The sequence below is a fragment of the Hyla sarda genome, chromosome 4 (genome assembly GCF_029499605.1).
Source record: "Hyla sarda isolate aHylSar1 chromosome 4, aHylSar1.hap1, whole genome shotgun sequence".
In the NCBI taxonomy this organism is placed as follows: domain Eukaryota; kingdom Metazoa; phylum Chordata; class Amphibia; order Anura; family Hylidae; genus Hyla; species Hyla sarda.
Window position 1 is genome coordinate 232708665 of NC_079192.1, and position 12529 is coordinate 232721193.

At 41.2% G+C, this 12529-nt stretch overlaps 1 protein-coding gene across 2 annotated transcripts in view; it reads left to right on the forward strand.

The window, feature by feature from the left end:
* MOV10L1 (Mov10 like RISC complex RNA helicase 1) overlaps positions 1-12529 on the forward strand; it is a 93415-nt gene that overhangs the window by 12251 nt on the left and 68635 nt on the right. For both annotated transcript variants that reach the window (XM_056573722.1, XM_056573719.1), the window contains exon 2: positions 895-1079. In XM_056573722.1, the coding sequence (XP_056429697.1) occupies positions 954-1079 (126 nt within the window). In that variant the 5' untranslated portion in view covers positions 895-953. The remainder of the gene's footprint in view (positions 1-894; positions 1080-12529) is intronic.

The following is a 12529-nucleotide window of genomic DNA, read 5'->3' on the forward strand; positions in this document are numbered from 1 at the left end:
ATATTTGCGCAAAAAAAACAGCTCTTGCGGCAAAATTTTTGGTGTAAAAAAAAAGTACGCAGTTAATAAATCCATGCGTACTATAGATGTCACTCCAAGGTACCCCGATTCAGCCACATCTGGAGGACATGCTCTACCAAAACGTGCGCAAAAAAATTGCGCAAAAAAAGGGCTTGCGCAAAATTTTGCGGAAAAAAATACACACAAAACAGGGGTAAAATCTTTGATACATGTCCCCCTATGAACCTAGCCTAAGCTTATTTTGCTGGGTAAATTCACTTGTACAATTGTTTGATGCAAAGTTTGATGAGCAAGGCTAAGTTCATATTGCCATTGTGCTTATTCCAGTTTTCGGTCTGTTTGTTTCTTTTTTATATGTGCTGAACGGACAAAAAACGGGTCGGAGCAATTGGCACCACCGGGTCTGGACCGATCCCATTGACTTGAATGGGATTTTTTGGGGATCCTGCATTTTACCAGAGTCTAGAGGAGAAAAAAAAATAGGACATACACTATTTTTTTCTCTGCCATACTCCCGTTGTTCAGGCAAACTTGCTGGTAGAGCTCCATATACTGAAGCACAACGACAGTGTGAATGAGCCCTAGAAGGTGACTTATCAACTCGCCTGACAAGTCTGTTTTAGTTAATATTGAATTGTCCTTGAAATAACCAAGCTGGAACTTTTCTTAGAACTCTCCATTGTTCGGTTAGTTTCTTTTTTTGTTCTGGACATTTCCTTTTCTTCTTCCAGGAAATGTATAAATAAATAAACCTCTGTGTGTTACCCTTCCCTTTTGGCAGGCCTATGTGTGTGACTAGTAAGTAAATAGCAGAATGTTTAACTTATTATTTGTGTTACCGCTAAAAAATTGTATACAATTTTTTCTATGCAGACTTTGGAGCTATAAGAGTTACGGATGGAGTGGTTACTCGCTTTTGCAATGACTATGGAATGATAAATGACCAGATCTATTTCACGCATGATGATGTGATTGGTCGAGAGCCTTTAGGTGTTGGGCAAAAAGTAACTGTTTCCTATGATGAAGACAAGACATCTGGAGGCTGGAAAGCCATAAAGGTAAAGCATTTTGACTTTTGTAAATGCTTTTTTTACACTAACCAATAAAGATTCTGTCAAAAGTTGTCAGTTTGAATGTATGTACTCTCTCTTCCCAACTGCTCTAAAATAAAAATCTTACTAGAGTAATGCATGGAGCAATGAACTAGTGCCATCTATGTCAGGATCCAGCAGAATGATCAGGTTGCTCGTGGCATTTCCTCATAACAGTGTGTGTGAAACCTTTCTTATAAGGCTTTTGTGAGTTTGCCAGTATAAACAGTTGTTTGTAACTAAAATTAGGTTAAAGGGGTTTTCCCATCTTGCAAAGTTAGCCTTTTTCCACATGTTACAGGATAGCTATCTGAGAATGAAGACCCGCGTTTCCCATTAGAATAGAGAGGAGGGGCACTCAGGTGAGCCACTGCTCCATTCTTACTCTGAGAGGTAAAATGCTGTACTCCACTATCTCCAGCAATTCACATAGAAAATGAATGAAGTGGATAGGGGATAACTTTGCAAGATATAAGAGGATTTTGTTTTATTTTGGGCTGTCCAGATAACTCCTATAAGCTAATGTTAAGCAAACTATTCCATTTCCTTTATTTCTGTGGTATAAAGTGCTATTCTAGGATAAATAGTTTAATTAAAAACTTGTTAGAAACAGGCGTCTTTTGGCGGCTCACACGTTTTCTTACATAATACTGTCTAAGGTTAGGTTTCCACAGTTTTTTTGGGGGAATCCGCCACTGCATGCAACACTGTTTTTTTTTTTTTTTTTTTTCATTTTCACCCCACAAATATAATTTTTTTTTGTTTTGCCGTACATTTTATTGTATATTTAGTGATGTCATTTCAAAGAACAATTGGTCCTGTAGCTGGAAGAATAAGAAACTTATGGCTATTAGAATGTGAGGAGGATAAAAAAAAATTTGCCTGTAATGTATTTTATTTTATCTTTGATACCCCTTTAATATTTGAGTAGCTCAAATATGGTGGTGCTAGGTCTGGACGGTATTTTTGTAACTTATGGCGCTTCCACGGTATATAACGGTATTGACTGCTGTCTGATGTTCCATTCCCTGGGAAGCAAGTCCGGACCAACGGGGAAGGTGAGTTAAAAAGGAAAACTGTCACATATTTTCTCCCGCACTATCCACAGGTACTGGTGTATAGTGTGGGAGACTCTGATTAAAACGAGCCCTACCTGGGCCCTACACAGTACCTGTGGATAGTGCGGGAGAAAATATCTGACAGTTTTCCTTTTAAAGTTTATTTTGTTTACCTTTTGCAGCCCGGGCATAGGGATACAGTATAGAGCAGTGGTTTGCAATATGCGGACCTCCAGATGTTGCAAAACTACAATTCCCAGCATGCCGCTGTCCGGGCATGCTGGGAGTTGTAGTTTTGCAACATCTGCAGGTTGAAGACACTGGTATAGAGTGTCAGCACCGGCTGCCGCAACAAACAGGAGGACGAGGAGGGCAGCGCTTGCAGGTGACATATGTGAGTAGTAGCTCTGGGCTGATAATTAATTGGGGGGGGGGTTGGCATAACAGCGCTCGCAGGTTACATATGATTAGTTTGGCGCTGGGCTGATAATTCATTCATTCCCGAGGGGGAGGGGCCAAACCGGTATTGCGGTATGGGTTAAAATTCATATCGTGCAGGACAAAAATTTCGGTATTCGGTATGAACCGATATACCGCCAAGCCCTAGTTGGTGCTGTATGTTGGCACTATATATATAAGCAATAAAGGTTAATAGTTAATGGGTTTGAGATGCAACTAACCTGCTGTGGGGTTTATCAGACCTTCAACCTGCTCAGATTAGAGAGATGCACCTCATAAATGCATGTGGTAATAAAGTGCCAAGCTAATGTCATTTGTTTTGATTACATACCTTATCCAGTGGGCAAGATTAGACTATCTGTATAAATGTAAAAATAGACACGTAATTTCCCTGATTTATTTCCAGTGTATTAACTTCACTATAAAACATTACTTCAGATTTACAATGGCTATAAAACTGTAGTTTTGTCGTAGGAACACTTAGCTGGAAACCAAATGCTCATAAAATGTGGGCACATGAATAGTATTTGTTTGTATCCACTTGATTGCTGATGAGGAGCTGTGAATGCAGAGAATTGTATGGGCCCGGCCCAGAACAGAATACAAGAAGCCTTTGTGTACAACCTGTCAGAAAATGAGGACAAGTCTGTTGTGCGCTCAGGCAATGAGAGGCCTGGCTGCTGGGGAGTAGATCAGCACAACAACGTTCAGTCACACAGGGGGATCCACAAAATGTGCAACTTTATTAAAGCTTCCGCTCCAATTTGAACTCTTTCACTGGGAGTGTTCTGTGCCGTATTACACAAACAACTCCATTCAGTAGTACAGTAGTTTGAAGAAGCTGCTCAGAAAGGAAGTCACCTATCAGTGACTGCAGAGTGGTGGGCCTTCATTTTCATTGTTTCCCCCTTTCTTTTAAAAAAAATTCCAGAAAAATGCAGCATCTTTGGTGTGATTTACAGTGGTTTTAACGCTGCAGCCAGGTGTTTGCTGAAAGTCAATAGGGAACTATAAAACACTATGGGGGAGTTTAGAGGAAAAGATGACCAGTTGCCCATAGCAACCAGCTTGCATCCATATTTTGCAGAGGCCTTTTTAAAAATTTAACAAGTGATCTCATTGATTGTTATGGGGAACGGATCCACTTTTCCTCTGTGCAGGCTTTGATAAATCTCCCCTTTTAGCTACAGTGCTTTACAATGCATTTTCTTTTTTCTCTGTGTGATGTTTTTTCTCACTTAAAGTGCATTTTTTGGGTTGGTTTAAAAAAAATAACATCTTGTACCTAGCACATCTCTACTAGAACAAGACATCTTCCCTGAAGACACTACAATTATAACTAAAACTCGGTCGATGTTGACTTTTCTAAGGCTATGTTTCCACATAGGTTTTTTTTCTGGCATTTATTTTTTATTTGTTGGAAAACTGCCACTGCAGTTTTTGAGCCAAAGCCAGTAGTAGATCCAACAAGGAGGAGAAATATAAGTTCTTCCTTTATATTATCTCAAAAACTCCAGAAAAAAACAGTTTGGCAACCTAGCCTTATGAACATGTCAAGGCTGCCCCCTTTCCCAATTGCTTTATAACATTGCCATGAACCCTCTCTTAAGATTCCTTCAATTCACATCAACTTTTTCAGGTATTCGTTTGTACCTGAGAACATGATGGACAAATAGCACCAGCATAAGTCAGATGTACAGGGAATGCCTTTAATTGCCGGGAGCACAGAAAGGAGTGCGGAGCCACATTCTCCTGTTAGACTAATAGGATAGAAAGTATGTGATCCAGCTCCACAAAAATATATAAAAATGTCAAATCTTATTTTCTAATCCATTAAAACATCACATATAAAAAAGAAAATAGTGCTCCAGTGAGATAAAACCACACCAACATGTTTTACACCCTCAGGTTCTTAAAGGGGTATTCCGGCCAAAAACCTCATATCCCCTATCCACAGGATAGGGGATAAGACATCTGATCACGTAGGACCCACCGCTGGGACCCCCCGCGATCTCCGTGCAGCATCCGCATTCTATGCGAGGGTGCTTCTCAAGTCTTGGAAATCTGTGTTTCCGGGACTGGAGACGTGACGTCATGCCACGCCCCCTCCATTCATGTATATGGGAGGGGGCATGACTGAAGTGATACAACGCACATCTATCTATCTCGGGTGTAACAAAACATTTAAAGGAGATTCACCATGGTGATGCGTCATGTCTAGAAATCATGGGTATTAAACGAGTGGTCTCATGCACACCTCGTGAGGGAAGCTTTTTGGATCTTATGCCTTGATACACGTTTTCCAAAAATTATGAACTATAGAAATGATCTAGCATTTGTATAGTGATTTGTGTCTTACCTGGTTAAATTTCTTGTACATAATTTGCCTTATGTGAGTCTGGCTGCTCCCCCTGTTGCGTGATTTCCGCATGAAGTGGAGGGCAGTGCCGGTGTATTCATGTTTGGAGGATCATTAATGTTTAAGACCTGGTAGAAGTAACTTCAACTTATGCCATGATTAAGAACCTGAGGGTTTGAAATGTGTTGACGTTGTTTTATCTCACTGGGGCACAATTTTATTTTCTGTATGTGATGTTTTAATGGATTAGAATGAAAGATTTGACATTTTAATGTGTTTTTTGGAGCTGGATCACCTACCTTTTATGCTATTATTCGTTTGTACCTGCCATTAAAAAATTCAAAACTGAAATGTTTAAAAGATGTCAACATTTTTGATTGGTCTGGGTCTTTGTGCTGAGACTTCCACTTATCAGGAGAAACATGCAGGGAAAGCTTGCTGAACAGAGATCACTGCAAGCTGCAATCACATGTTTCTCCCTACTTATTCTTCTGATTGGTGGGGTCTCAGTGGTGACTCAGTTTGACCCATTAAAGTAAAAAGGCGCCCGCTTCTCTCTGTGACAGTGTACATCTTCAATGGTGATAACCTAATACCACTTTTTTAAGACCAATTATGAGTACCAATACCTAAGGGTGACTCTTGTGGTGCCTATTACTGCTCGCAGTAGAACCCTAGTGATTTTCCACCCTCTGTTGGGAGCCTGCTGGTACTTGTGGTGCTCCTATGGCCCCTCACAGCGGGATTCTGGTGCTCAGACCTCGCTTGCTACTAAGGTTTCTGTGCAAGCGGCAAAAGTGCTGAGCCAGACCTCAGGACCATCCTAGGGGTGATTCTTCTGATCCGCCTCGGTCATTGTTTGAGGGGTCTTCGGCCTCCCAGCAGCAACCTTCCCCTGAAAGGCTTGTCTACGATGCTACAGCTATGGAGCATCGGTTCTCAGAGCTTTTGGCTGCCTTTACCTCCTGTCAATCCTTTATGGTGACCAAAGTTGATGAACTGCAGCAGGAGTCTGGTATTCTGCGACATGAGACCCAAAAGTTACGCGAGCACACTGAAGAGGTGGAGCTAGACAGGGTTGACTCTACAACGCCAAGTTAAGGGAGTTTTGAGCCGTATGGATGACATGGAGAACCGCTTGAGGCACAATAATATTCGTCTTGTGGGCCTTCCTTAAAAGGTGGAAGGGAATGACCCTGTGTTATTCCTCGAAACATGGCTGAAGGAGAGAGATTCTTTCAGTGGACACCTTCTCTCCTTATTTTTCTGTTTAACAAGCTCATAGGGTCCCAGCCAGGCCATCTCCCCCTGGGGGTCCTCCTCGTCCCTTCCTTGCCAAACTCCTACACTTCAAGGACAGGGATGCTGTTCTCCATGCAGTATGTCTCAGGGGAGAGGTCATTTGCGAGGGGAACAGAGTGTCTTTCTACCCTGACTCAGGTCCGCTCGAAGCTGCATGCCAAGGGCTACTGCTACTCTATGCTGTATCCTGCCCGTCTCAGAGTGGTGGACAGGGCCTCTACTAAGTTCTTCACCTCGCTGATTAAGGCCCTTCATTGGGTGGATTTAACTGTCCAGGACTGCCCTGTTCATGGCTGCTCTCCCGCTTTGTTTCTTAGATAGCTGTTAGGGAGATAGGAGAGCCGGAACCTATGGAGACCCTAAGGACTCTCTGGGTAATACTTTTAGTTACCAGCCAATTTAGGTTGTGGTGGGGTGGCGGGATAATTCTTGTACTTGTAGTTCAGGTTACTTGGGGTCTATTCGACGCCCGCAGTGTCTTAACTGAGTTAAGGCGTAGATGTTCTGCTATGTCCCGTTTAATGTTAGACAGGGATTTTTTGGGAATGTTATGGTTATGCTTTGTTGCTGTTACGTTATGCACTCCGGCCACACACGCTTCTCCATTTCTTTTCTCTCTCGCAGTGGAGCCCTTGGCGGTGGCCATCCGTAATGATCCTACTATCTGTGGCATCCCCAGGGGGTCTATTGTAGAGAAGGTTTCCCTTTATACGGATGACACGATAGTATATTTGGCGGATGCAGGAGGTTCTCTCTTTCTTTAATTGACCTATTGGACCGGTTTGGGTCGATCAGGCTTGCGGGTAAACTGGGCTAAGTCCTCTTTGATGGTGCTTTAACCTGGGGTCCCACTCCCTTCCTCTCTCCCAGCTGGGGTGCAACTAGTCTCTCAGTTTAGTTACCTGGAGGTGGAGGTCACTGCATCCCTGGCAGATTATCTCTCCCTGAATTTGGATCCGCTCTTATGTTCCACTATGAAGCCGTTAACTGCCTTGTCCTCGCTCCCTCTGTCACTAGCTGGCAGGGTCAATATCTTCAAAATGATTTACCTTCCTAAATTCCTGTACCTTTTTAAGCCCCTCTGATTCCGCCAAGAAATATTTTAGTGTGCTATGCAGTGCTCTGGGGTCCTTCTATTGGCAGGGTAAACCTCCCAGACTTGGTCGGGCTCTTCTCCAGACTTCTAAAAGACATGACTGCTTAGCCGCCCCTGATGTATATAACTATTTTCTTGCCTCCCAACTGGTCTATTCAGCGTGGTGAATCGACCTGGATCTGTCGAACTGGGCAACTGCCTTGGCTCGAGCGCTTATGCGTTCGCATGAATCTCTAACTCACTCTACAGGTATCACTCTCAATCCTCTTTTTTTCTTCCCCTGCTAACTATAGCTAAAGTGTGGTCAGTGGTGTAGAGTAAATTTCCACAACCTCTGGGAAGTGTGCATGTGCGAGTGTATGTTTGTTTGTGCTGGGCTTTCTCCGGTTGGCTCTCGGATAGTATCCGTCCTTACCGCTAATGGATGCCCTGTCTTCAGGGGTGTGGAAATTTTATAAAAAACTACTTGTCCACGGGACTAAAATGGAGCAAAATCTACTTGTCCCTCATGGCGATCCACTTGTCCGGGCCAATTTTCGATTTTACGCTCTCATTTTTTCCTCCTCGCCCTATAATAGCCATAACTACCTACTATAATGATACCTTTTAATTTTTCAATAACATATTCTCTGAACCAAAAAAAATAATATATATATATATATATATTAGGTGAAGTGAAATTGAAATAGTAAAAGATAATTTTTCAGATTTGGTGGTTTTTCTTTTCTACGCCATTTACCTTGTGGTTGAGCTGACATGTGGTTTTGATACTTTAGGTCGCCTGATTCCAGCAATTCCAGATTTGTATAGTTTCCGTCATGTTTTAATAATTTTAAAAAAAATTCTGAACTCCCCCCCCCCCCCCCCCCCCCACACACACACACACACACACATAACAGGCTGTAAGAGGGCTCATTTTTTTGCGCCATAATCAGTTTTTTGTATCCTTACCATTTTGGTATTGATCTGACTTTTTAATCGCTTTTTAACTTTTTTTTTTCTGGCATATTATAAAAATTGCAATTCTGTGGTTTGGTATTTTTTTTTTTTTACATTTACCGTACGGAATACATAATGTTATAATTTAATAGGTCGTACAATTACGCACACAGCGATACTAAATATGTTTATTTTTATTATGTTTACATGTTTTTATATAGGAAAAGGGGGTGATTTGAACTTTTAACATGGAAAGGGTTAATGTGTGTCTTTTAAACTTTTATTAAAACTTTATTTTATTATTATTATTTTTTTTTTACACTTTATTTGACTTTTAGGAGGAATCATTAGATTCCTCATACAGATGAATAGAGTTCTATTGAACTCATTGATCTGTGAGCTCTGCGATCTATTGATAGAGCCTAATCCAGCCAGGCTCAATGAGAGAGCCACAGAGACCAGGGAAGGAGAGGTAAGCCCTCCGGCTACCTCTTTAGTGGATCTTCCGAACTATTAAAATGTTAATTATCCCGTACTGTGAACAGAGTGGCGTGAACCTAAAGAAAAGTCCAAAATTGCTTTTTTTTATAACATTTTATTCCAAATAAAATGGATAAAAAATGTATTTAAAAGTTTTATACATGCAAATGTGGTATCAAAAAAATTACAGATCACGGTGCAAAAAATTAGCCTTCATACCGCCATTTATATAGAAAAATGAAAACGTTATAGGACTTCAAAATATAAGGGATTTTAAACACACTAATTTGGTTAAAAAGTTTGCGCTTTTTTTTAAGTGGTATAATAATAGAAAAGTATGTAATCATGGGTATCATTTTAATTGTATTGACCCACAGAATAAAGAAAACATGTCTATTGTACCGTAAAGTATGCAGCATGAAAACGAAACCTTCTAAAATTAGCAAAATTGCGGTTTTCTTATGAATTTCCCCACACAAATAGTATTTTTTTGGTTGCACCATACATTTTATGGTAAAATGAGTGATGTCATTACAAAGGACAACTGGTCGCGCAAAAAACAAGCCCTCATACTAGTCTGCGGATGAAAATATAAGAGAGTTATGATTTTTAGAAGGCGAGGAGGAAAAACGAAAACATAAAAATAAAATTGTCTGAGTCCTTAAGGCCCAAATGGGGTGAGTCCTTAAAGCAGTACTCTAGTCCAGAGTATTCGTGCTCCGTTCAGCCCGGGCTGCAAAATAAATGAAAATGAACCCTCACTCACCTCCCTGGGTTCCCGCGGAGCGCCACTACAGCTGATCGGTCCTCCGGTCCATCCTCTTCATACTTCCGGGTGTAACGAAGTGTCACATGGCGCTCAGCCTATCGCCGGCCGAGGCTGAACATCGCGGCGGCCGGCGATAGGCTGAGCGCCATGTGACGCTTCGTTACACCCGGAAGTATGAAGAGGATGGACCGGAGGACCGATCAGCTGTAGTGGCGCTCCGCGGGAACCCAGGGAGGTGAGTGAGGGTTCATTTTCATTTATTTTGCAGCCCGGGCAGAACGGAGCAGGAATACTCTGGACTAGAGTACTCCTTTAAGGGATAAGTACCAAGGTCATGAACCTCTTTTGATAACCGTCTCTGCAGAACAGTTACAATGGGAATTAGATCTGAAGCTAAAGCATCTATAGAACTCGTTCAACAAGTCGCCTCTTCAAAGGGAGTTAAAATTTGTATAATCTTCTCCATTAGGCTATGTTCAAACTATTCATTCGTTCGGAAAACACAGGCAGACAATCCAAATATTTGAATGTTCCAGTGGGTCCTAGGACTGATTGGAAATGCATGTTTCATTGACGACAATGCATTTCTGTGCGGAATCCGCAGAAAGAATAGACATGTCTGATGTGATGAAGCAGCCTGCTGTGCTGCGTTGCATCTTGGGAGAATAAAACTTGTGTTGGTCTTTTACCTTTGGTCCGGTCTGTTCAGCGCAATGAGTACCCACCATTCCTTGAAGTAAGTTCACGTTATATTCTATTCTTTCTGCCAATGCCGAAATCAGGATTTCTGCAGCAGAAGCATCTGCCATGGAAATTACACCGTGTGCATGTTGCAGGAGAATCCCACTAAAATTAATGGGACTTGGCTGCAACGAAATCTCCAAGCAGAATATTCGTGCAAAAGTCTGCTTGGAAATTCCACCGTGTGAACATAGCCTTAGATTCCACTGGTTTGCAGCAAAAGCAGCATTGCAAAAAAAAATAAAAGTGACACATGTTGTCCACTGTTCTGGCACCATGGGGGCTTTGTAAACACACATGGCCCCCGACTTCCATTCCAAACAAATTCTGTCTCCAAAAGCTCAATGACGCTCCTTCTCCTCTGAGCATTGTAGTTTGCCCGCAGAGAACTTTACATCCACATATGGGGTAATTCCATACTCTGAAGAAATGGTGTTACAAATTGGGGGGGGCTTTTTCTCTTATTACCCTTTGTAAAAATATAAAATTTGGGGGGAAACCAACATTTTAGTGAAAAAAAAAATTCATTTAGACATCCGACTTTAAGGAAAAGTTGTCAAACACCTGTGGGGTGTTAAGGCCCACTGTACCCTTTGTTGCGTTCCTTGAGGGGTGTAGTCTCCAAAATAGTATGCCATGTGGGTTTTTAATTTTTTATTTTGCTGTTCTGGCACCATAGGGGCTTCCTCCCATGCGACATGCCTCCCATAAACTTTCAGCATAAGCATAATTTCAGCAAAATTCACACTCCAAAATCCCTTTGTCGCTTCTTCCCTTCTGAGCCCTCTAGTGCACCTACAGAGCACTTTACATCCACACATGAGGTATTTCCTTACTCGAAAGAAATTGGGTTACAAATTTTGTGGGGCATTTTCTCCTATTACCCCTTGTAAAAATTCAAATACTGGGTCTACAAGAACATGCGAGTGTAAAAAAAAATTTAGATTTAGAATTTTCTACTTCACTTTGCTGCTATTCCTGTGAAACACCTAAAGGGTTACCAAACTATCTGTATGTCATTTTGAATAATTTGAGGGGTGCAGTTTCTATAATGGGGTCATTTATGGGGTATTGGCCCTTTTAAATCCACTTCAAATTGAACTGGTCCCTGAAAAATTCCGATTGCTACTAAACTTTGAAGCCCTCTGATGTCTTCCAAAAAGAAAAACAGGTCAACTTTATGATGCCAACATAAAGTAGACATATTGTATACGTGAATCAATATAAAATGTATTTAGAATGTCTATTTTCCTGAAAAGCAGAGAGCTTCAAAGTTAGAAAAATGCTAAATTTTCAAATTTTTCGTGAAATTTGGGAATTTTTCACCAAGAAAGGATGAAAGTATCGATGAAAATTTACCACTAACATAAAGTAGAATATATCACGAAAAAAAAAAAAGAAAGATTAGGAAAAGCATCCCAGAGTTATTAATGCTTATAGTGACAATGGTCAGATGTGCAAAAAATGCTCTGGTCTTTAAGGTCATAATGGGCTGTGTCCTTAAGGGGTTAAATGGGGGGGGGGGGGAGAACAGTGCAGGTCGTCGACGTTAGTCCTTGAATCCAATGTAGTCCACCACATACATTTATCTAAAACGAGAAGAAAAAAACACACATAAATGGGTTTTTGGGTTAAACATATAGGGTACTTCCCAAAAATGCAGCATGCTGAGACTATGGAGTTTTTGTGGCAAACACACCATGGTTTCAGCATCAACGGAGGTAAGTTTTGATTCACACCATTACTACCTCCACCAGCGGGACAGTATTAATCGCTGTATAGCACAGTGCTGTATGCTGTCCCTGCTGGTAGCAGGACTGAGCTGTGCCCTCAGCTATACAGATAGCTCAAAGCTCATGCTGTGCAGGGAATATACATTGTATATCGCCGGCCAAACAATGAGATTGTTAAGTTGCACTGTGCAGCCTAACATAACTCTTTTGTCACCATACGATACCATGTGATCTATATAAATCACTGTTTCACTGTAACTCTTTGCTGGGCTGAGCTCTAGGCGCTAACTCGTTAACTCCTTATAGGGATACTCTGGTGGAAAACTTTTTTTTTTTTTTTTTTTAATCAACTGGTGCCAGAAAATTAAACAGATTTGTAAATTACTTCTATTAAAAAATCTTAATCCTTCTAGTACTTATAAGCTGCTGAATACTACAGGGGAAATTCTTTTCTTTTTGGAACACAGAGCTCTCTGCTGAC